The following is a 25,622-nucleotide window of genomic DNA, read 5'->3' as shown; positions in this document are numbered from 1 at the left end:
CCAGGTAATTCCGGATGCGGTTCCACAGGATGTTGAACTCCACCAGGCCCAGCTTCCCATTGCCATCACGCTGGGTGGCCGTTAAGAAGGAAATTCCACCACTTAGACCAGGCATGGGAGAGAGTGGGCAACTGTGCGGAAGGGGAGACGGCCGCAGAGCCAGCAAGCCAACTTGGGGTTGGGTGAGGAGAAGCAGCAAAAGCCACACACAGTCAGCCCACAGCCGGGCTTGCATCGTTCTGAGCTGGGCTGCAGTGGAGTGGGCTGGGGAGGGGTCAGAAACAGCACCAGCCTCAGGGTCAGTGGGGACCCAGGTCTTGCTCCACCTTTTACTTGACACAGGTCTATGCCTCAGTTTCTCCCTCCCAACCAGCAGGAAGATGTCCAGGGAGGCATCTGAGCATGAGGCACTGTGTGTATGTCCACACTTCACATGGCTCTGTCCCGTTCTCTGCACTGTCCTGGGACAGTTTTCCCAGCACGGATACCTCCACCCAAAACCCCACTCAGGAGACAAAAGCAAATGGAAGGATACATCCATGAGGTTCACCATGCTGCGGCACGACTCTAGGCTGAAGCCCTTGGTCCGCAGGTCTTTGTCTGCAAGAAAAACCAATTCCAACACCTCCACCTAGCGAGATTCCTGCACCTGCCCCTGCTGGGAGCACTGGGTGGGGCAGAGTCAGGGAAGCACAAATCCTGCCCAGTGGGTGCAATATCTGGCAGAGGAAGTGGGCAGGATTGTTTGTATCATCAGGAAGTACAGGCAAAGCATGTTAGCAATCAAGCCAAAGTCCCAACAGCCACAATTAATCCAAAGTAAAAAGAAACGAGTGTGAAACAGAAAAGCGCAAAATTGGGTAGAAAGATGGGGCAGGGCAGGGCTTGCTGCAGGCTAGGAGGGCAGGCAGTGCTTCACCGGCAAGGAGAGGAGGAGAGGGGCTCTGGTTAAGGAAACCGTGTGGATGGAGGTCAGTGGCAACAAAGCCGAGGGGAGGGGAGGGGAGGAAAGGGGAGGAGAGGGGAGGGGTTGCCAACAGTTGTCTGCACTGGGGAGTGAAGCCAGTCACATGGTGTTCCCCAAGCCACTCAGCCTGGTCCAGGAGGCTTTGAGAGGAAGGGTAGACTTTTCCTTGGTACTAAGGTGCTGCTCCTGCTTTTTTTTTTTTTTTGAGACAGGGTCTTGCTGTGTTGCCCAGGCTGGAGTGCACTGATGTGATCACAGCTCACTGCAGCCTCAACCTCCCTGGGCTCAAGCCATCCTCCCAACTCAGCCTCCTGAGTAGCCGGGACTACAGGTGCACGCCACCAGGCCTGGCTAATTTTTGCACTTTTTTGTAGAGACGGGGTCTCTCCATATAGTCCAGGCTGGTCTTGAACCCCTGGGCTGAAGCGACTCCTGCCTTGGCCTCCCAGAGTGTTGGGACTACAGGTGTGAGCCACTGTGCCTGGCCAGGCTGTGCGTCTAATCTAACACAAAGGCACAGCACCCGAGCACAGGGATTCCCAGGACGGCAGGTCAGGAGGAAGAGTATGGGATGGAAATGACAGGAAACCGGGCTCAGAAAAACTGGAGGGTTCCCGGATTCATGCAGACCAAGGGATGGGGTTCAGCTCAGTGTGTGGGCAGGGGCCTGGATTCTGACGTGGAAGAAATGGTGGGGTGGTGCAGCAGCCCCGCGGGGACTCACGTTTGCTGATGATCCTGTTGAGGATTGTCCGCAGCTCCTTCACGCTGATCTCCATGTCCTGGGGAGAGAGAGGAGGTGGCACCTGCCCCAGGAAAGGGCTGCCCCTCACAGGCCCCTCCCAACCCACCATGCCCCAACCTACCTCCCCTGCCAGCTGCCTGAAGAGGGCCTTGAAGTTCTCATCAATCTCCTCTTCTGAGAGCACTTGCTGGACCGAGAAGAGGGGAAAGCAGGTAAGAGAGGCCCTGGCCCTGCCTGTGTGGAGGCGGCTGGAGGGAGGGCTGAGGCCGCATATCTGCTACAAGTCACTTCGCTTCTCTGAGCCTCACTTTTCTTTTCTTTTTGAGACGGAGTCTCACTCTGTCACCCAGGTCGGAGTGCAGTGGTGCGATCTCAGTTCACTGCAACCTCCGCCTCCCGGGTTCAAGCCATTCTCCCTGCCTCAGCCTCCTGAGTAGCTGGGATTACAGGTGCGCACCACCATGCCCGGCTAATTTTTGTATTTTTAGTAGAGACGGGGTTTTGCTATGTTGGCCAGACTGGTCTCAACTCCCGACCTCAGGTGATCTGCCCACTTCAGCCTCCCAAAGTGCTAGGATTGCAGGTGTGAGCCACCGCACCCAGTTTGAGTCTCACTTTTCTAATCTGTGAAAAGGTAATCTTGTCCCTGCCCTTCCCAACTCCATGCCCAGGACTCGTGACCTAAATGAAGGGGGTGCTGTGCAGCTCAGGGAGTAAAAGGCAAGAGTTTGGGCCGGGTGCCATGGCTCATGCCTGTAATCCCAGCACTCTGGGAGGCCGAGGTGGGTGGATCACCTGAGGTGAAGAGTTCGAGACCTGCCTGGCCAATATGGTGAAACCTTGTCTCTACTAAAAATACAAAAATTAGCCGGGCGTGGCAGCGTGCGCCTGTAATCCCAGCTACTCCGCAGGCTGAGGGAGGAGAATCACCAGTGAGCCGAGATCACACCATTGCACTCCAGCCTGGGTGACAGAGTAAGACTCTATCTCAAAAAAAAAAAAAATAGATAAGAGTTTGGATCCCTACTGTATGGCCTCAGGCAAGTTCCCTAACCTCTGTGAACCTGAATTTCCCATTCAGAGGAGGTATAGTAACAAGACCCGGACAGGGTTGATGTGGGGAGGAAATGAGGTAACACAGGTGAAGTGCTCAGCACAAACCCGCCACCAGGTGAGAGCTCAGGGCCTGTGCCATTAGTATCACAGGTCCTCTGCAAACTGTGAAGTGTTGGGTCGATGAGGGATTAGCATTACTCCTATGGCTCCCGCCAGGAGGGGATCTTCCCTGTTAGCAGGAACTCAGGGGACAAGACACCTGGGTCCCCATCACACACCCAGGGGTGAGGAAGAGAGGAGGACAGGGTCTGGTAGGGTGGGACCACGCACCTCGTCGGGGAGATTGGCCTGGATCTGGTCATCCAGCTCCCTGCAGAGAGTGGGGAGGAAAGGAGCCAGTCAGAGGGGGACAGCAGAGGGCCAAGCGGGGGAGGTTGAGAGAGGGGAGAGTGGCAGGGGCTGGTCCATGACTCACGCGGTCCCAGCACTCTTCTCCGAGAAGAAGCGCAGCACGAAGTCGCCCTCCTTGTTGGGTTCGAAGGTGGAGGGCACCACCACATACTCCCCAGGTGGCAGGCGGAAGCGGGTGCTGACCTCTCGCAGGTTGATGAACTGCTCTGAGCGTGCCCGAGACGCATTGGCCAGGAAGAAATCGCGCTTCAAGTGTAGGGCCGGCTGGCCCACCAGCTGGTGGGAGGGAGGAGGGAGCAGGGCTGCAACTGCCCACTCAGCCCACCTTCAGGGGCCGCCCCCAGGCCCAGACTCCAGGCTCCTTGTCCTGGCCAAGGGGCTGGAGAGCTAGGACATGACTCACTCACAGCCTGTGTGACCCTAACAAGACATTTTGCCTCAGTTTCCTCATCTGTAAAATGTAACAACCCTACTTACTGCAGAGGAGAGGAGCACCAGATTGCAGATTAGGCATGTGTTTCAATAACATGGTCATTATTATCATCGGGAGCTTTCCCCAGGTCAGGCACTGCAGGGTACTCAGCACCTCACTTGCTGTTCTGCGGTTATGCCCATTTTACAGACACAAACACAGGCTCGGAGCTTAAGCAACTGCTCAAGGGTACAGAACTCTCAGCTTGTCTAATGCCCTGCTCCTGACATTGCTGGACTGCCCTAGTTGGCACTTACTTGGTGTAGATGGGAAGGCAGGAAGAGCCTCATGTGTACATGTCAGACAGGAGCTCTGAGGACCAGGGCTCAAATCCAGCTCCCTCACTGACTACCTGTGCTTGCTGCCCCTTAGGAGGGCAATGTTTGCTCTGCCCACTGAACAGGTGGGGAGAAGCATTTTTCAAGCAGTGAAACAAGGTGACTTCTTAGCTCTCCAGGCCAGGGTGGGTTTGCCACTGGGCTGCTCCCCTGTGGCACCATCAGAGGTGTGTGACTGCAGGTGGGTCAAGTGCCACACCTACCTCCGGAGGGACCTGCAATAGAGACACGGGAAGTCAGAGACGTGTGTTTGTCCCAGGGCGGGGTCACGGTGCGTGCTGGGCAGAGGTCCTGAGTTCTCAGACGGGACTGATGGGATGAGGAGGCAGAAGGCAGGGCCCTGGGGACCCAGATGTGGTCCCTGCACCAGAGCAGGGCCCCAGGAGGGAGGGCTCAGGCAGGGTCCTCTTGGTCCTGGGAATGTCTGCCCTAGGACTCCACTCTTGAGTCAGAGGCTCCAGGCCAGCCCTCGGGGTGGCCAACTGCAATGTTCCAAAGCCCAGGGACAAGAAAGGGCCACCGCAGGCTGCTGCCAGGGGGTCTGGGTGTGGGCCAAGACTGCCACCAGCGAGGTCCAGAAGTTTCTGTCCCTGTCTTGAGGGCAGTGTGTGAAGCAGGGCAGCTATAGGGCAAGAGCAAGGAGTTCTAATCACAGAACGACTGGCACAGCCGCACCTTGGCCGACAGGCCCTCCCTATCCCCTGTCTTTCCCCTGCCAGCTTCTGCTCACAGCCTCCAAGACGGAAAGCTCAGTACTTCTGGTGTCAGCTGAGCCAGCTCCCTCCTCCAAGAGCAGCAGGCCGCCCTCTAAGCGAGAGGTTAATCCCAGAATCTCCCTTCCCTGAGCCAACCCTCTTCCTCTCTTTCAGCCAGAGGGCCTCAGCAGGTGCCTCCTGGAGGCTGAGATCTCCCAGCCCTCAGGATGGTGGCGGGAGTGGAGAGTGGGGGTGTGGGGTGGAATTTGCGGGGAAGGTTACGGCCCCTGGCGCCCCCTGGCGGAAGCCTGCGTGCGCTGCGGGTTGGGGGGTGCCAGGTGCTCTGCCTGCTCAGTGAGATCCACGGGGGATCCATCCTGCTCACCTCGTAGACTGCAAAGCCGATAGTCTCCATGTCGCGGCCGAAGCGGCGCTCGCGGCGGCGGTGCTTCTGCATAAGGGCGAGCACGAAGCTGCAGCCTGACTCGCGGTCCCCGTAGTCGTCCGGGTCATCCGTCTCATCCAGCCGGATCTTGAATTGGGGGTTCACCCAGAAGGTGGCTGCGGGCAGGTGAGGAGGCGGGGATCAGAGGCAGGGCGGGGCAGAGCCAAGTGGCCCCCAAGCCTCCCCAGCACGCTCCAGTGTGTGCATTCATTCATTCAACTAATATTACTGAGCGCAGGGAGCAGGCAGGGTGATGGGCAGGCTGGGCCAGGCTCAGTCCGTGCCCTCAAGGCCTGTATTTGGAAACTAGAGGCTTAAGTGTGAGCAAGTCCATTAAGTTAGCGAGCAGAGCAATTGCAAAAAAAAAAAAAAAAAAAAAAAAAGCAAGCAGAGTAGATCAGAGTAGGGGGCCTATGCGCTGAGACCCAAAGGGGCTGCCCTGGGAAGCCACTGAGAAGCAGAAGCCAGGCGGAGGGCACCCCAGAGCAGAGGTGGGGAAGGGCCCCACGCATCTGCGGACAGGGAGCACCTTCAGAGGTTCCAGGGAACACGGAGATCCAGGGCGGCTGCAGGGCTTGCAGGAGCCAGCCAGGGGCTAGGGGTGTGTGGACTGAAGCAAAGGGTAAGGACCCTCCCACAGCTTGCAGCAAGGAGGGATGTGACTGCATTAGGACTCTAAAAGGTGGCTAGAGTGCTGTGTGGACAAAGACTTAGAAGAGGGCAAGAGAAAAAGCAGGGGTCCGACAGGAGGCCACAGCCAGGCAGCAAGAGAAGGCAGGGGCTTGCATTTCTGGCAGTTGGGTCATTTTGCTGCCTGAAGAACCCTCTTGACTAAAACAGCCCAGTGCGGGATAGAACGGTAAACTGCAAAACTTATTTTTAAAGGTACAGCATCCCCTGCCCTCCATTGACAATAATAATAATAAAGATAATAACAACTTGGGTGAGGATGTGGAGGGATCGGAACCTCACAGGATGCTGGCAGGAATGTAAAATGTTGCAGCTGCACCAAAGAACCCTCTGGCAGTTTCTCAAAAGGTTAAACACAAAGCTTCGTATGACCCAGAAATTCCACTCCCAGCTCTATACCCAAGAGAAATGAAAACATGGCCGGGCGCGGTGGCTCAAGCCTGTAATCCCAGCACTTTGGGAGGCCGAGACGGGCGGATCACGAGGTCAGGAGATCGAGACCATCCTGGCTAACACGGTGAAACCCCGTCTCTACTAAAAAATACAAAAAACTAGCCGGGCGAGGTGGTGGGCGCCTGTAGTCCCAGCTACTCGGGAGGCTGAGGCAGGAGAATGGCGTGAACCCGGGAGGCGGAGCTTGCAGTGAGCTGAGATCCGGCCACTGCACTCCAGCCTGGGCGGCAGAGCGAGACTCCGTCTCAAAAAAAAAAAAAAAAAAAAAACATGTGTCCATGCAAAGGCTTGTTCATAAGAGCGTGGCAGGGCGCGGTGGCTCACGCCCGTAATCCCAACACTTTGGGAGGCCCAGGTGGACGGATCACTTGAAATCAGGAGTTTTGAGACCAGCCTGGCCAATTTGGTGAAATCCCACCTCTACTAAAAATACAAAAATTAGCCTGCCATGGTGGCCCATGCCTGTAGTCCCAGCTACTTGGGAGGCTGAGGCAGGAGAATCGCTTAAACCCGGGAGGCAGAGGTTGCACTGAGCTGAGATCATACCATGGCATACCAGTCTGGGCGACAGAGTGAGACTCAGTCTCAAAAACAAATAAACAACCCATAAAATTAGCTGGGCGTGGTGGCGCATGCCTGTAATCCCAGCTACTCAGGAGGCTGAGGCAGGAGAATCACTTGAACACAGAGGCAGAGGTTGCAGTGAGCCAAGATCGTGCCACTGCACTCCAGCCTGGGTGGCGAGCAAGATTCCATCTCAAAAAAAAAAAAAAAAAAAAAAAGAGAGAGAATGTTAATGGCTGCATTATTTATAACAGCTGAGTGGATGAAACTACCCAATTATCCATCAACTAAAGAGTGAATATACAAAATGTAGAGCCCAACAATGGAATACTATTTGGCAACCAAGAGGTACAACATACATGCTACAACATGGAGGAATCTTGAAAACATTATGCTAAGTGAAAAAGGCCAGCCACAAAGGACCATGTATTATACGATCCTGTTCACACGAAATATCCCGAATAGGAAAATCCATAGAGATAAGAAGTAGATTCGTGGTTGCCAGGGCTGCCGGGAGGGCTGGGGAGTCATGGCTAAGGAGTACCTCATTTGTTTTTGGGATAATGAAATGTTCTAAAATTGACATGGTGATGGTTGCACAACTCTGTGAATATACTTTAAATAGTATATTTAAATTGTATATTTAATAGTATATTTAAATCGTAATACATGGCCAGGCGTGGTGGCTCATGCCTGTAATTCCTGCACTTTGGGAGTCCAAAGCAGCTGGATCACCTAAGGTCAGGAGTTTGAGACCAGCATGGCCAATGTGGTGAAACCCCGTCTGTACTAAAAATGCAAAAATTAGGTGGCCGTGGTGGCAGGCACCTGTAATCGCAGCTACCTAGAAGGCTGAGGTAGGAGAACTGCTTGAACCTAGGAGACGGAGGTTGCAGTGAGCCGAGATCGCACCACTGCACTCCAGCCTGGGCAACAGAGCGAGACTCCGTCTCAATAAACAAACAAACGAACAAACAAATAAATAAAATAAATTGTAATATACTTCAGTATATTTAAATTGTATATTTAAAAGTATATTTAAATTGTAACTTTAAATAGGCGACTTGTATGATATGTGAATTAACTATCAATAAAGATGTTTTTAAAAAATAGAAAGTAGGAACCCTGCAAGGTAAATAATGCTAAAGGGCTTCTGTAGACCCCTGAGTCCCTGAGTATAGAAGCAGATGATAAAGATCTACCTGAGGTAGAGAATCCAATAGGAGGTTCTTGCAATTAAACTGGAACCCCCTATCAGGAATGTCAGCGATTAAGTATGCAAGAAAATTAGGCTGGGGCGCAGTGGCTCACGCCTGTAATCCCAACACTGTGGGAGGCTGAGGAGGGTGGATCATTTGAGGTCAGGAGTTTGAGACCAGCCTGGCCAACATGGTAAAACCCAGTCTCTACTGAAAAAATACAGAAATTAGTCAGGCATGGTGGTGGGCACCTGTAGTCCCACTCACTTGGGAGGATGAGGCAGGAGAATCGCTTGAACCCAGGAGGCGGAGGTTCAGTGAGCCAAGATCATGCCACTGCACTCCAGCCAGGGCAACAGACCAAGACTGTGTCTCAAAAAAGAAAGAAAATTAAACCTCCCTGGAGGGAAGGAAAAATAACCTCAAGCCAGCCTTCATATGACCTTTCAGTTTTAATTCACACTGCCTGTGAAACCTTAAGAAGATAATTTAGTTTTAAAAGTGTCCTGCACCAGGCACAGTGGCTGATGGACTGTAATCCCAGTGTTTTGGGAGACTGAGATGGAAGGACTGCTTGAGCCCAGGAGTTCAAGACCAGCTTGGGCAACATAGGGAGACCCCATCACTACAAAAAGTTAAAAAAATGAGCCAGGCATGGTGGCATGGATCTGTAGTCCCAGGTAAATCAGGAGGCTGAGGTGGGAGGATCACTTGAGCCCAGTTCAACACCAGCCTAGGCAACCTAGCAAGACCCCATCTCTACAAAAAATTTAAGAAGTTAGCTGGGTGTGCGGTATCTGTCTCTATCATAGTCCCAGCTACTTGGGAGGATAGCTTGAGCCCAGAAGACTGAGGCTGCAGTGAGCTATGATTGCACCACTGCCCTCCAGCCTGGGTGACAGAGTGAGACCCTGTCTCAAAAAAAGAACAAGGTGGCCAGGTGCGGTGGCTCACACCTGTAATCCCAGCACTTTGGGAGGCCAAGGCAGGTGGATCACAAAGTCAGGAGTTCAAGACCAGCCTGGCCAAGATAGTGAAACCCCATCTCTACTAAAAATATAAAAATTTAGCTGGGCATGGTGGCACACGCCTGTAATCCCAGCTACTCAGGAGGTTGAGGCAGAGAACTGCCTAAACCTGGGGACTGGAGGTTGCAGTGAGCCAAGATCATACCACTGCACTCCAGCCTGGACGACAGAGTGAGACTCCGTCTCAAAAAAAAAAAGAACAAGGCTGGGTGTGGTGACTCATGCCTGTAATCCTAGCACTTTGGGAGGCTGAAGCAGGCAGATCGCATGAGTCCTGGAGCTCAAAACCAGCCTGGGTGAGGCGGTAAAACCCCATCTCTACAAATATTAGCTGGGCACAGTGCTGTCTGCCAGTAGTCCCAGCTTTGGGGAGGCTGAAGTGGAAGGATTCCTTGAGCCTGGGAGATCGAGGCTGAAGTGAGCTGAGATTGTGCCATTGCACTCCAGCCAGAGCAAGACTGTGTCTCAAAAAACAAATAAATAAAAGAGAACGAAAATGGTGTTCTGGATTGGTGGGATTCCAGGTGACTAGCAGAAACACCCTGGAGCAATTTAACTTTATCTGAGGACTCAAAGAACTCTCTCACAGGCGAACTTCTAGGCCAAGCAAGGCAGAGATCTCACAAGCAAACAAGGCGTGATAACTGAGCAGCAGCCACAGTGGACAAAAACTGACCACTAAGACTTCAGATATTGACCTTATCAGACACAGAATATAAGACTATGCTTGCTATATTTAAAGAAATAAATGAGGCCGGGCGCGGTGGCTCACGCCTGTAATCCCAGCACTTTGGGAGGCCAAGACGGGCGGATCACGAGGTCAGGAGATCGAGACCATCCTGGCTAACACAGTGAAACCCCGTCTCTACTAAAAAATACAAAAAACTAGCCGGGCGAGGTGGCAGGTGCCTGTAGTCCCAGCTACTCGGGAGGCTGAGGCAGGAGAATGGTGCAAACCTGGGGGGCGGAGCTTGCAGTGAGCTGAGATCCGGCCACTGCACTCCAGCCTGGGCGACAGAGCGAGACTCCGTCTCAAAAAAAAAAAAAAAATAAATAAATAAATAAATGAAAAGTTTGAAAATTTGAGCAAAAATGAACAGATTTGAAAAGATCCATTATATCTTCTAGAAATAAAATTTTTTAAATTGAAATTAAGTTCTTGGAAGAAATAACCAACAGATTTGACAGAGCAAAAAATAAAATTAGTGAATTGAGAAAGGAACTGAAGGAACAACCCAGAATGCAATCCAGAGACACTAAGAGATGGGAAATCTAAAAGCAAGATTAAGAGAAAGAGAGGATTGAGTGAGAAGGTCCAGTTTATATTTGATTAGAATATACAGAGAGTGGGAAGGAGGTGATATTCTCAAAGATCATGACTACAAATTTTCTAAAATTGTTAAAAGACATCAATTCATAGCCAAGAAGTTCAATACATTCAAAGCAGAATGAAAAGAAATCCATAGCTCCACGCATCTTGGTGCATCGTATAGTAAGAAAGAAAAAAAAATTTAAGATTTTTTCCAGAAGGCAAGGTAGACAGACTCCTGGCTTACATAGCGATGATGGAAGCAGAACAAGGAATAATAGTGTCTTTGATAGGCTGAAAATAATGTCAAGCCAGAATTCTATATCCAGAGAACTGTCAAGAATAAGCACACTCGGCCGGGCGCGGTGGCTCAAGCCTGTAATCCCAGCACTTTGGGAGGCCGAGACGGGCGGATCACGAGGTCAGGAGATCGAGACCATCCTGGCTAACACGGTGAAACCTCATCTCTACTAAAAAATACAAAAAACTAGCCGGGCGAGGTGGCGGGCGCCTGTAGTCCCAGCTACTCGGGAGGCTGAGGCAGGAGAATGGCATAAACCCGGGAGGCAGAGCTTGCAGTGAGCTGAGATCCGGCCACTGTACTCCAGCCTGGGCGACAGAGCGAGACTCCGTCTCAAAAAAAAAAAAAAAAAAAAAAAAAAAGAATAAGCACACTCTAAAGGCATTTTAGACAAACACTGAGAAAGTTTATAACCCACAGACCCTTGCTAAAAAAAAAAACAATACAAAAAGGACTAGGTGTGGTACTTCATGCCTGTAATTCCAGCACGTTGAGAGGCCATGGAAGGAGGATCACTTGCACCCAGGAGTTCAGGACTAACTTGGGGCTGGGCGTGGTGGCTCACGCCTGTAATCCCAACACTTTGGGAGGCTGAGGCAGGTGGATCACTTGAGGCCAGGAGTTCGAGACCAGCCTGGTCAACATGGTGAAACCCCATCTCTACTAAAAATATAAAAATTAGCTGGGTGTGTTGGTGCACACCTATAATCCCAGCTACTTAGGAGGCTGAGGCAGAAGAATCGCTTGAACTTGGGAGGCAGAGGTTGTGGTGAGTTGAGATCGCGCAACTGCACTCCAGCCCGGGCGACAGAGCAAGACTTCGTCAACTCCCCACTGCAAAAAAAAAAAAAAAAAAAAAAATCTGGGCATGGTGGCTGTGGTCCTAGCTACTTGAGAGGCTGAGGTGAGAGGCTCACATGAGACCATGAGATCAAGCCCGCTCAAAAAGAAAACAAAACAAAGGAAATACAAAAGGATATGTTTCAGGTGGATGGAAAATGATCTCAGATGAAAGGTCTGAGAGTGCTGAACAAAAATACTGTTATTCTGTGGGTAATCCAAATAACATGGGCTATCTCAAATCATGATGATGTTTGAGATAGCCCATGTTATCTCAAATGATGATGTTTGAGACAAAAAAAAAACACTTTAGAATTAAAATATTAGCCCACCATAGCATCATAAACAAAGGAAAGGGGTGATTCAGGCTTAATTTCTAAAGTTTTTGCATTGTTCAAGAGGAAGGTAAAGACATTGATTAGGGCTGGGTGAGGTGGCTCATGCCTGTAATCCTAGCACTTTGGAAGGCTGAGGCAGGTGGATGGCTTGAGCTAAGAGTTTGAGACCAGCCTGGGTAACAAAGCAAAACCCCATCTCTACCAAAAAAGTGCAAAAATTAGCCAGGCATGGTGGTGTGTGCCTATAGTACCGCTCAGCTACTCGGGAAGCTCAGGTGGGAGGATGGCTTGAGCCCAGAAGATAGAGGTTGCAGTGAGCTGAGATCACGCCACCACACTCCAGCCTGGGTGACACAGCCAGACCCTGTCTCAGGAAAAAAAAAGAAAGAAACTGATTAACTAATTTCAGTATGTATTAAGCAAACTCTTATGTCTTTCAAACTCACAGAGAAAAAAACTAGTAGAGGCCGGGCGCGGTGGCTCAAGCCTGTAATCCCAGCACTTTGGGAGGCCGAGACGGGCGGATCACGAGGTCAGGCGATCGAGACCATCCTGGCTAACACGATGAAACCCCGTCTCTACTAAAAGATACAAAAAACTAGCCGGGCGTGGTGGCGGGCGCCTGTAGTCCCAGCTACTCCGGAGGCTGAGGCAGGAGAATGGCGCGAACCCGGGAGGCGGAGCTTGCAGTGAGCCGAGATCGGGCCACTGCAATCCAGCCTGGGCGACAGAGCGAGACTCCGTCTCAAAAAAAAAAAAAAAACTAGTAGAGAGAAAAGCAGGAACTCAATACAAAGGGCAGCATGACAGGAAAGATAGGCAGAAAATAAGTAAAAACAGTAAGTCAGCTGAAATAAACACAGCATTAATCACTGTGAGTGTAAATGAACTAAACTCGCTAGTCAAAGGACAAAATTTTCCTTTCTTTTTTTTTTTTTGAGATAGAATTTTGCTCCTGTCACCCAGGCTGGAGTGTAATGGCACAATCTTGGCTCACTGCAACCTCCACCTCCTGGGTTCAAGTGATTCTCCTGCCTCAGTCTCCCAAGTACCTGGCATTACAGGTACCCACCCCAACCTTGCCCGGCTAATTTTTGTATTTTTGGTAGAGATGGAGTTTCACCATGTTGGCCAGGCTGGTCTTGAACTCCTGACCTCAGGTGATCCGTCTGCCTGGGCCTCCCAAAGTTTTGGGATTACAGGCGTGAGCCACCGCGCCTGGCCATGGACAAAATTTTTCAAACTGGATTACTAAAAAGTCAGCTAGTGCTGTTTACAAGAAAACAAAACATTGGGCTATAGAAAGATTGGACATCAAAGAGTATAAAAAGATATATTTTAAAAATTCAACAAAAAACCCTCCTGAATTAGCTATAGAAACATTGGCTGAAATAGACTGGAAAGTAAAAATAATTATTAGAGATGAAGGTGGTCACTAGATTTTTAAAAATGTTTAATTCCCTAGGCGCTTATAAGAATTCTAAATGTGATGTACCAAATATCATAGCTCAAAATATATAATGAAAAATAATTGATAGAAATATAGAGAGAAGTTGGCAAAGCCATTAGGATACGATTTTTATCATCTTTCTTTCAGTAATTGATAGATTAAGCAGACAAAATAATAAGTTTGATATAATGGACAATTATAGAACAATCCCCCTAATACTCAGAGAATAGCATACTGGTTGAGAGAACAGACTTCAGGATCCCTCTGCCTGGGTTCAAATCCCAGTTTTGCCACTTCATAGATCAGTGACTTCAGCAAGTTGCTTAAATCTTTCTGTGCTTCAGTTTCTTTATTATCCCTAAGATAGGGATAATAATAGTACTTGCCTCATAGGCTCAGTGTGAGTTAAACTAATTATAATATTTAAAATACTTAGGAGTGCTTTACATACAGTCACAATTTGTTAGCCAGTCTTTTCAAGAACGAAGTAATCCTTTTTTTTTTTTTGGGACGGAGTCTCGCTCTGTTGCCCAGGCTGGAGTGCAGTGGCTGGATCTCAGCTCACTGCAAGCTCCACCTCCCGGGTTTATGCCATTCTCCTGCCTCAGCCTCCCGAGTAGCTGGGACTACAGGCGCCCGCCACCTCGCCCAGCTAGTTTTTTGTATTTTTTAGTAAAGATGGGGTTTCACCGTGTTAGCCAGGATGGTCTCGATCTCCTGACCTCATGATCCACCCATCTCGGCCTCCCAAAGTGCTGAGATTATAGGCTTGAGCCACTGCGCCCGGCGAACGAAGGAATCTCTACAAAAATTCATCATACACTGAGCCATAGCACCAGCTTCTGTTCACTTCAAAGCTCTGATCTTATGTAGGTCACATTTTTTTGCCACAAGAAAATTAAGTTAGAAATTTTTTTAAGTTTTAAAAAAATTCTTCTAAAATAACTAGTTTATCAGAAAGAGATGATAATGGTAATGAGAAATTACATAGCATGACCATGAAAAATGTACATATATTAAAAGAGAGAGCTATCAAATCAATAACCTAACCTTCCACCTTAAGAAAAGGCAGTTAGGCCGGGCGCGGTGGCTCAGGCCTGTAATCCCAGCACTTTGGGAGGCCGAGACGGGCGGATCACGAGGTCGGGAGATCGAGACCATCCTGGCTAACACGGTGAAACCCCATCTCTACTAAAAAATACAAAAAACTAGCCGGGCGAGGTGGCGGGCCCCTATAGTCCCAGCTACTCGGGAGGCTGAGGCAGGAGAATGGCGTAAACCCAGGAGGCGGAGCTTGCAGTGAGCTGAGATCCGGCCACTGCACTCCAGCCTGGGCGACAGAGCGAGACTCCGTCTCCAAAAAAAAAAAAAAAAAAAAAGAAAAGGCAGTTAAATAAAAGGAATAAGTTCTAGTATTTGACAGTAAGGCAGGGAAATTATAGTTAACAATAGTTTATTGTATATTGCAAAATAGTTAGAAGAATTGTAACATCTCCAACACAAATAAAAGATCAATGTTTGAGGCAATGGATCGCGATTACCCTGATTTGATCATTACACATTGTATATGTTATCAAAATATCACATGTACCCCAAAAATATGTTCCACTATGATATATCAAATAAAAAAATGGATTTATTAAATTTAAAAAAAGAAACTAGAAAATGAACATTCACTGGTTCTTGGGATTTAAGAAAAAAGAAAGTGGGCAAATTGAACCCAAAGCAAGCAGAAGAAAAGAACTAATAAAGATTAAAGTCCAAATACATGAAATAGAGAATAAACAATAAAGAAAAATAGCCGGGCGCGGTGGCTCAAGCCTGTAATCCCAGCACTTTGGGAGGCCGAGACGGGCGGATCACGAGGTCAGGAGATCGAGACCATCCTGGCTAACACGGTGAAACCCCGTCTCAACTAAAAAATACAAAAAACTAGCCGGGCGCGGTGGTGGGCGCCTGTAGTCCCAACTACTCTGGAGGCTGAGGCAGGAGAATGGCGTGAACCCGGGAGGCGGAGCTTGCAGTGAGCTGAGATTCGGCCACTGCACTCCAGCCTGGGCGGCAGAGCGAGACTCCGTCTCAAAAAAAAAAAAAATAAATAAATAAATAAATAAATAAAGAAAAATCAATAAAACCAATAGTTCTTTGAAAAACTCAACAAATTGACAATTCTTTACCTGGCCTAACCAGGAGAAAAGACAGAGGACTCAAATTACTAAAATCAGGAATTAACAAGCAGCATCACTACCAACCTAACAAAAATAAAAAGATTACAAGGAACTACTGTGGACAATTATATGATAATAAATTAGAAAATATAGACAAAAAGAACAAATTCCTAGAAAGAAACAATCCACCAAAACTGACCTAGGAAAAATAGAAAATCTAAATAGACCTATAATAATAAAAAGACTGAATCAACAACAACAAAAAACTTCTCATCAAAGAAACGTCCAGGACCAGATGGCTTCAAAATTCCACCAAACATTTAAAGACAAATTAACACCAATCCTGAAACTCTTCTAAAAAACTGAAGACGAGGGGATACTTCCTAACTCATCCTAGGAGACCAGCATTACCTTAAAGCCAGATAAAGACACCACAAGAAAAGAAGATTACGGACCAATATCACTTATGAATATAGATGCAAAAATCCACTCCCCCCCAAAAAAAGCTACAAACCCAACCCAACAGTATATTAAAAGGAATATACACCATGATGAAGTGGGATTTATCCCAGAAATGCAAGGGTAGTTCAATAAAGGAAAATGGATCAATGTAATATACCACATTAATAGAATGAAGGGGGAAAAAACCTCATTCATCTCAATTGATGCACAAAAAGCACATCAGTTCATGATTTTAAAAATTCAGAAAATTGGCCGGGTGCGGTGGTTCGCACCTGTAATCCCAGTACTTTGGGAGGCTGATGTGGGCGGATCACAAAGTCAGGAGTTTGAGACCAGCCTGACCAACACAACTGGTCTGACAGGTGAAACCCCATCTCTACTAAAAATAGAAAAATTAGCTGGGTGTGGCAGTGTGCGCCTGTAGTCCCAGCTAGGGACTAAGGGAGGCTGGGGCAGGAGAATCACTTGAACCTGGGAGGCAGAGGTTGCAGTGAGCGGAGATCGCGCCTCTGCACTTCAGCCTAGGCGACAGAGCAAGACCCGGTCTCAAAAAAAAAAAAAAACACGAAAAACTTCAGTGATACCACTTCACACCCACTAGGATGGCTATAATAAAAAAGAAGAGCAATAACTAGTGTTAAAGAGGATATGGAGAAATCGGAACCCTCACACATTGCTGGTAGGGTTATAAAATGGTGCTGCTGCTTTTGAAAACAATTGGCAGTTCCTCAAAAACTTAAACATGGAATTACCCTATGGCCCAACAATTTCACTCCTAGTTACAGGCCCCAGAGAAGTGAAAACATATGTTCAAACACATGCACATGAATGTTCACAGGAACATTCTTCACATAGCCAAAAACTGGAAATAACACAAATGTCCATCAACTGATGAATGAATCAGCAAAGTGTGATAGATCCATATCATGAAAGATTAATCTGCCATAAAAAAGAGATGAGGTACTTCTACACCATAAATGAACCTTGAAAACATTATGCTAAAGCAAAAAAGTCCAGAATAGGTAAATTTATAGAGACAAAAAGTAGATTCGTGGTTGCTAGGGAGAAAGGGATAGAAAGTGACGGCCAGTAGTTACAGGATTTTCGGGGGAGGGGGTGAAGAAACGCTCTGGATAACAGTAATGCTTACACAACACTGGTACACTAAAAACCACTACATTTTACACATTAAAAGTGCAAATTTTCTGGTGTGTGAATTATATTCATTCACAATTTTCAAAAACACTATGTATCAAAATTGTGTAACTTAATTAAGGATGTACTTAGAAGGAAATTTATCACTTTAGTTGCTTAAATTTTAAAAATCTAAATTAACGAAATAAGCATCTAATTTAAGAAGTCATAAAATAAAGTCAAAAAATCAATCCAGGTCAAGCATGGTGCCTCACGCCTATAATCCTAGCACTTTGGGAGCCCAGAGTGGGCGGATCACTTGAGGTCAGGAGTTTAAGACCAGCCTGGCCAACATGGTGAAACCCGGTATCTACTAAAAATAAAAATAAAAAAATTAGTCGGGCATGGTGGCGCATGCCTGTAATTCCAGTTACTTGGGAGGCTGAGGCAGGAGAATCACTTAAACCCAGGAGATGGAGGTTGCAGTGAGCCGAGATCGCACCACTGCAGCCTAGGTGACAGAGTGAGACCCCGTCTCAAAAAAATAAATAAATAAATAAAAATAAATAAATCCAAAGAAAGTAGAAGGAATGACATAATAAGCAGTAAAGATCAATGATAAAGGAAAAAAATACTACCAGGCACAGTGACACACACATATAATCCCAGCTACCTGGGAGGCTGAAGTGAGAGGATCACCTGAGCCCAGGAATCTAGCCTGCAGTGACCTAGGATCACAGAGAACTAGGATTGTGCCACTGCACTCCAGCCTGGACAATAGAGCAAGACCCCATCTCTAAATAAATAAGTAAAAATAATAAAAGAAAAAGAAATACTATACAAAGGACCAACAAAGTCAAAAGTCATTTCTTTTTTTTTTTTTTTTTTTGAGACGGAGTCTCACTCTGTTGCCCAGGAGTGCAGTGGCGCAATCTCGGCTCACTGCAAGCTCCACCTCCCAGGTTCACACCATTCTCCTGCCTCAGCCTCCCAAGGAGCTGGGACTACAGGCGCCCACCACCACGCCCAGCTAATTTTTTGCATTTTTAGTAGAGACAGGGTTTCACTGTGTCAGCCAGGATGGTCTCGATCTCCTGAGCTTGTGATCCACCTGCCTCGGCCTCCCAAAGTGCTGGGATTACAGGTGTGAGCCACTATGCCCGGCCAAAAGTCATTTCTTTGTAAAGATTAATATTGACAAACTTCTTGAAGAATTAATAAAGACAAAAGAGAGTGCAAATGAGCAATCTCATGCATAAAAAGGGGACATTATTACACACGAGACATAACAGTATATTAAGGATAACTTTGTGCTAATAACTTTGAAAACAGATACAAAGAATATTAGAAAATACAACTCAGGGCTGGGCACAGTGGCTCATGCCTGTAATCTCAGCACTTTGGGAGGCCAAGGCAGAAGGATCACTTGAGCCCAGGAATTCGAGATAAGCCTGGGCAACATAGTGAGACCCCCATCTCTATAAAAATAAAAAATTAAGGCCGGGCACGGTGGCTCACGCCTGTAATCCCAGCACTTTGGGAGGCCAAGACGGGCAGATCACTAGGTCAGATAGAGACCATCCTGGCTAACACGGTAAAACCCCGTCTCTACTAAAATACAAAAAAAAATTAGCCGGGCGTGGTGGCGGGCACCTGTAGTCCCAGCTACTCGGGAGGCTGAGGCAGGAGAATCACTTGAACCCGGGAAGCGGAGGTTGCAGTGAGTTGAGATCGCCCCATTGCATTCCAGCCTGGGTGACAGGGTGAGACTCTGTCTCAAAAAAAAAAAAAAAAAGAACATAATATTTATAATAGCAACAAAATTATAGTGTACCTAGCATTAAATATCAAGAGATGTATAAATTCTTTATGATAAAAAATACAACATTCTATTGAAAGACATTAAAGGTCAAAATAAATGAAGAGATACACCACATCCTTGGATGAGACTTAAAATTATAAAAATGTCAATTCTCCCCAAATTGGTCTATAGGTTTCATGAAATTCCAAATGAAAACCTCAAAATGGTTTTTCATAGGACTCGGTAAACTGATCCTAAAATTCATCTGGAAAAACAAAGGTCAAGAACAGCTAAGACAGATGCAGTGGCTCACGCCTGTAATCCCAGCAATTTGGGAAGCCAAGCCAGGTGGATCATTTGAGATCAGGAGTTCAAGAAAAGCCTGGCCAACATGGTGAAACCCTGTCTCTACTAAAAATACAAACGTTAGCTGGGTGTGGTGGCAGGTACCTGTAATCACAGCTACTCAGGGGGCTGAGGCCGAAGAATCACTTGAACCCAGGAAGTGGAGGTTGCAGTGAGCCAAGATCGTGCCACTGCACTCTAGCCTGGGCAACAGAGCAAGACTCTGTCTCAAAAAAAAAAAAAAACAAAAAAACCAGCTAAGAGACTGTTGAAGAAGGAATTTGCCTATCCAACAGCAGGACTTACACATCTATAGTAATGGATTCAATGTGTTATTGGCAGAGGGATAGATCCAGGGACAGACTGGTGAGTCCAGGGACAGACTGGTGAGTCCAGAAACAGACCGACACATACCTGGGGACTAGGTGAGGGCGCTAGTGCTGCTGGGGAGTGAGGAGATGATGTATTTCTCAATAAATGGTACAGGGAACGGTGGTTATCTATTTCGGGAAAGACTGAAATTGGATCCCTACAAGGGAGAAGAATGCTTCAAAACAGAGGGCAGGGAGCCGTGCTGAGAATGAAGCACAGGAGAACAGCACAGCAGCAGATCTGGCAAGGCCAAAGCTGTAAGTGACCTTTGAAAGGGCGGTTTTAGCAGCATAGTAGGGATGAAGCTGGACTGAGAAGGGTTAAGCAATGAAGCAGAAGTAAGAAAGGAAATAGGGAGTATGGTAATTCCCGAGAAATTGTGCTTTGAAGGAGGGCAGAGAAATGAACAGGTTCGAGAGGGCTGCTTTGTGTTAAGACAGAGGATTTTCCATAATGACGCTGGAAAGAGGTGACAGATGAAGGAGCAAATGCTTTCACAGGTCAGGGAGAATGGGATCCGGAGCAGAGGTGGGGGTCCCCATGAGCAGGGACTGTTCTGCCACTGTCGCAGGTGGGGAGGCAGTGAGGACACAGGCACAGGTGCAGAAGGCTGGGGGATTTGGAGGTGGGAACACGAGGTGTCCTGCAGGACAACGTCTATCATTTCAATGATGTGTAAGGCCAGGCCCGAAGGTGAGAGTAACAATGGGGAGAGGTGGAGGTGAGAGTGGAATCGTTACTAACCAGTAGTGGAATTGCTGGGGATCATGGAAAATGCTTATTTGAGATTTGTGGCTATGAATTTACAGGGAAAATATGGCATCAGTTATGTGATTTCTCTCCTGCCATACTCAATGGTTCCCAAGGCGGTGGAGAGCTGGGTTCCACTAGGATGGGTTTTGTGCCAGATGATGGGAGACAGGGGCCAGGGGACAGAAGGTGTTTGTAGGAACAAGATTAAAATGATAGCTCTAACCTAGGTAAGGAGAAAAGGCAAGATGGGAGAGGCAGGATGGTATACAAGTGGTGAGTTCAACGGGCTGGCTTGGTCCAAGGGTTGAAGACTAAGGGAGTAGAAAGAGTCCAAGGTGGAGGTCAGAGAGCGGCTGTTTGCAAGGCAAAGCAGCTCTGGTGCCCTCGTGGTGGGGGCTGAGCTAAGGTACAGGAAAAGCCTGCTGCAGGTGAGGGTGACAAGGAACTGAGAGGCTAGGCTGTGGCCCGTGTCAGCCACATGGATCTAGAAGCCCAGGGAAAGATGGCAAGAGAAGACAGAAGGGACCTAGAGCAGTGGCTCACGCCTATAATCCCAGCACTTTGGGAGGCCAAGGTGGTCGGATCATCTGAGGTCAGGAGTTCGAGACCAGCCTGGCCAACATGGAGAAACCCTCCTCTACTAAAAATACAAAAATTAGCTGGGTGTGGTAGGTGCCTGTAATCCCAGCTACACGGGAGGCTACGGCAGGAGAATTGCTTGAACCCGGGAGATGGAGGTTGTAGTGAGCCGAGGTCAGGCCACTGTACTCACGGAGTGAGACTCTGTCTCAGAAAAAAAAAAAAAAAAAAGAGAAGGCAGGAGGGAAGGGCCCAGGAAAGGAGTGACAAGCAGGTGGCTGGATGGCCACAAGATCTTCTCCCCGCGTGAGCACACTGGGCTCAGGCCCCAGGACGGTGAGTCAAGCTTGCCTCTTTAAAATGTGCGAAGACATTTAATATTTTACTCCTCAAAGCAAATTCAAGAGATCAGCCTATATCTTGCAAGTGAGGAAACAGAGGCTCAGTGAGATGACGTGCCTTCTGGAGCCCCTAAGCCAGGAAGCAGCAAGAACCATAGCCCGCCTGTGTGCAACCTCCGCGTCCCCGAACTCAGGTCACCTGGGTAGTTCCGGCAGCCCCCCGCGGTGCTCCCCCGCCGCCAGGTGCCTTCATAGAGTGTGGTGTTCCATTTGCGGATGGTCCGGCTCTTAAGGGCGTCGGGCGTGAGGTTGCAGATCTCCAGGCGGGTGAACTCCCGCATGAAGTCTCGGAATGACATCCTGAGGGAGGAGGTGCACAGGTGAGGCACAGCCCCTCAGGGCACAGAGCTGATGTGTAGGGGTGGAGAGGTGGGGGAGAAGGGGAGGGGGCGCTCACCAGAACTCCCCGTCCTCCATCTTGACCCGGAGCTGCTCCCGTTCATATGGGTCCACGCTGTTCCACTCTGAGGAGCTGTGAGGAGCCGGGCTCTGCCAGGGCTGGTGGCACTGACCTGCCTGGCCTCTGTCCCTGGGGCCTGTCTACCCTGGCCTGTCTTCCCCCAGCCCAACCCAGGTGGCCTCCTCAAGGTCAAGCCCCAAAGTTCCGGTTCTAGGTAGTGGTCTCATCAGGGCCAGTCAGACGCCCTGTGCACACCCGACGGCTGGGCATAGGCCCGCACGGCCTGAGCTTTGTTAGGGCAGTCCCCCAGACCCAGTTGCGTGAAGATGGGTCCCTCTGCTCAATCCTGAGTCCAGCCTGGCCTGGTAGAGCCCCGAGCAGAAATGTCGGGGCACCTAACAGTTTCCCCAAGGCACCCAGACAGTACCCACTGCCCCTCACCTGTCGCTCCAGGCTCCCGTCCACTCTACCTCGCCCCAGGGGTTCCGCATCCGGATCAGGTTCACCATCTGGCCTCGGTAGTTCACCTGTTTCCCAGAGCTCCTGTCAGTGCTAGCTTCCAGCAGGCACTTTTTTTTTTTTTTTTTTTTTGAGACAGTCTTGCTCTGTCACCCAGGCTGGAGTACAGTGGTGCGATCTCAGCTCACTGCAACCTCCGCCTCCTGGGTTCAAGCAATTCAATTCTTCTGCCTCAGCCTCCCTAGTAGCTGGAATTACAGGCACCTGCCACCATGCCCGGCTCATTTTTGTATTTTTAGTAGAGACAGAGTTTAACTATGTTGGCCAGGCTGGTCTTGAACTCCTGACCTCAGGTGATCCACCCGCCTCAGTCTCCCAAAGTGCTGGGATTACAGGTGTGACCCACTGCACCTGGCCCATGCATGCACTTTAACACTCCGCCTCCCATACCCTCATCGTCTCCAAGCCCTGCTCAGCACCCAGATGAAGCCTGTCCTCCTGGAATTCATAGCCCAGGCAGGCAGCTGTGCACATGAACTACAGTCAGTCAGGGCAGGACATGATAGGCATCTCAGATGGGTGTCCCCAGAAGAGAGATAAGGTGCTGCAAGAGGGGAAGGGAGGAGCCAGCACCTTCCACAGCCCTGGTCAGGTGCCAGAGAGGCAAGGACAGGCCACGGGGCAGGAACCGCCCTGCAGGGAAGGCCCCACCCAGGGCAGTACCTGCTTGGCCCCGGTCACAGAGTAGGCGTGGCCCTTCACCAGCTTCTTGAAGGTGATGGCCTCCATGTCTAGAACGCTGGAGATCTGCAGAAAGAGGCACACACTGTGGTCAGTAGCTAGGTCCCCCCACTGTATCAGATGAGCCCCCAGCATTCAGGGTCTTGGATGTTCCCACTTGTACATACAATAGTTCTAGGAGCAGCAAGCAGGGACCCCGATCCCACCTAGTTTGTCACCCCCACCTATAGACACCCCCACATACAGATGCTGCTCTTTTGGCGAGGGGTAGCCTGGATACCCCACCAAAGCTGCCACTGGGACGGGGGAGCCCAGGCCGACACTGCTACTGGCCAGGGCTGACCAGAACCTGTGCGAACATGCCTGTGCACACACACAGCCGTGCACAGCCCACCAGAGCCACACGGCCCTCAGTGGGCCTCACGGAGAAAGATGTGAGGACAGGAGGGTCGGTTAGAAATGGGAATGGGAGCTGGGGTTAGAGCTGCAGATGGCAGTGATATTGGGGTCAAGTCTGGCGTCCAGAACCGGGGAACGGAGCTGAGTGTGGGAACAGAGGAGCAGGGAAGGGTGGGAATGGAGTGAGTGTGGGATTGAGGCCAGGGATGGGTGGGAACTGAGACCAGGAGATGAAATCTGAGGCTGGTGAACTGGACAGAGGATGGCATGGATTGAGATGACAGGAATGAGGGAAACAGCATGGTAGATGGTCGGGAAAACAAGTGCAGGAAAGAGCTGAGGTATGAAGTTTTGGGGAAGGAATGGGGAGGTGAGGACAGGAATGACACCAGGCATGGGGGTGGAAGTGATGGATGAGGCTGGGTATGCATCCAGAGATGGAGCTTAGGTGCAGGACAGGGGTCTGGATCAGAGCCTGGGTGAGGACTTTTGGAAAATGTGACAGGTCACAATACCAGGGTTCCAGGGTACCCCAAAGCATCAGGGCCGGGTGCACTCACGTCTATGGAGCAGCCCAGCAGGGAGCCCCGCTCCAGCGCCTTGAGGATGATCTGGTAGAGGTCACTCGGAGCCTTTCGCAACTCGTACCACTCGGTGACCCCGCCTGTGAAGTCCTCAAAGCCCTCCGAGGTGCTGCCCCCTGACAGGGACTCGTAGCTGCCATTTACCCTGTGGGCAGCTCCAGGTCAGTGCTCTGACATCAAGCAGGACCCTCTGCAAAGACAGTCAGGAGCCCCCACCCCTAGAGGGGCTGGAAGCTGGAGCTGTCCCCTCGGCCGCTACTCACTTGGCATAGGCCTTCTCAAGCAGGGCGCTCCAGAACTCATTGCCTTCGGCAGAGTGCACGAACACTAGCTTCCCGTCCTTGATGGGCAGCAGGTCATCCACGACCACGTCCACCCATTCCCCAAATTGCCACAGCTGTAGGGGAGGGGCACGGTGAGTACCTGCTTTGGAATCCCCCAGACCTGAGCTCCACCCTTACCTCTACCTTCCTAGATGCAGGATTCTAGATCCTAGATACATTTTAGGATCTAGATATGTATCTAGATACATAACTTCCCAGATGCAGGATTCTAGATCCCAGATACGTAATAGATATATGTAGACTAAATCATATATATTAGATACATACTAGATGTATACTACATCAGGTGTACCAGATACATACTAGATGTGTGTATACTTGATCACATATACTAGATACATGCTAGATGCATGTATACCTCTAGATACATGTATGCTACATATACACTAGGTACATGTATCTGGGTATTGAAGGAAATCAAAGCATTTCACCCCAAAATATACTTCTTTTTTTTTTTTTTTTTTTTTTGAGACGGAGTCTCGCTCTGTCACCCAGGCTGGAGTGCAGTGGCCGGATCTCAGCTCACTGCAAGCTCCGCCTCCCGGGTTCACGCCATTCTCCTGCCTCAGCCTCCCGAGTAGCTGGGACTACAGGCGCCTGCGACCTCGCCCGGCTAAGTTTTTGTATTTTTAGTAGAGACGAGGTTTCACTGTGTTAGCCAGGATGGTCTTGATCTCCTGACCTCGTGATCCGCCCGTCTCGGCCTCCCAAAGTGCTGGGATTACAGGCTTGAGCCACCGCGCCCGGCCAAAATATACTTCTTCAACATATTTTGAGATAGCTGTTCAGAGGGTCTGCAAACAGAAGTAGCCCTGTAATACTGTCTTTTGTGGGGGAGATTTGCATCCGTAGAGAAAATCTGCATTGATGGTGCCAGGCTTTCTCTAAGGCCTTCCCTTGTCAGACTGAGAGCCTGACACCCTTTAAAGGTCTGAAAGAAATAATTATCATCTATTCTGTCTGAGGGCTGCTACCTGTGAGGTTTCATCTACATAACAAGACCGCCTTTGCTACCCAGCCCCCCTTTTCTCCCCTTCCATAGCCTGTCTTGCCACTATAACCTGATTTACCACCAGAACCTGGTTTTGGCCATTTTCGAGCCCCCATTCTTCCCGTAACCTCGGGATGGTATGTATATACGCTTCTGTACCCACTGTGGGGCTGGGGTGATCACTCTGTGGTTCCCGACCCCACGCTGCAGGCTAATCAATTTGTCTGCCATTTCTCCTACTAACCTCCTTTTGTGAGTTGATTTTTCAGTGAACCCTCAGAGGGCTAAGGGGATGCTTTCCTTTGCCTGTACAGTATATACTAGATATATGCATATTTGATGTATACTAATACATGCATACCACATATAGACGTGTATATTTGATATG

General features: G+C 49.2%; 1 protein-coding gene across 4 annotated transcripts in view; it reads right to left on the bottom strand.

The window, feature by feature from the left end:
• CAPN1 (calpain 1) overlaps positions 1-25,622 on the bottom strand; it is a 32,195-nt gene that overhangs the window by 2,464 nt on the left and 4,109 nt on the right. For all 4 annotated transcript variants that reach the window (XM_021925572.2, XM_021925574.2, XM_021925576.2 and 1 more), the window contains exons 5-18: positions 24,163-24,296; positions 23,876-24,044; positions 22,899-22,982; positions 22,158-22,243; positions 21,714-21,788; positions 21,456-21,616; positions 5,070-5,245; positions 4,193-4,204; positions 3,244-3,455; positions 3,099-3,138; positions 1,834-1,899; positions 1,692-1,749; positions 536-600; positions 2-70 (exon numbers count right to left, since the gene is read on the bottom strand). In XM_021925572.2, the coding sequence (XP_021781264.1) occupies positions 2-70; positions 536-600; positions 1,692-1,749; positions 1,834-1,899; positions 3,099-3,138; positions 3,244-3,455; positions 4,193-4,204; positions 5,070-5,245; positions 21,456-21,616; positions 21,714-21,788; positions 22,158-22,243; positions 22,899-22,982; positions 23,876-24,044; positions 24,163-24,296 (1,407 nt within the window). The remainder of the gene's footprint in view (position 1; positions 71-535; positions 601-1,691; positions 1,750-1,833; positions 1,900-3,098; positions 3,139-3,243; positions 3,456-4,192; positions 4,205-5,069; positions 5,246-21,455; positions 21,617-21,713; positions 21,789-22,157; positions 22,244-22,898; positions 22,983-23,875; positions 24,045-24,162; positions 24,297-25,622) is intronic.

Source organism: Papio anubis, chromosome 12, assembly GCF_008728515.1.
Source record: "Papio anubis isolate 15944 chromosome 12, Panubis1.0, whole genome shotgun sequence".
NCBI lineage: Eukaryota > Metazoa > Chordata > Mammalia > Primates > Cercopithecidae > Papio > Papio anubis.
Note: the sequence above shows the minus strand (reverse complement) of the source record. Positions and strands in the feature narration are given on the sequence as shown.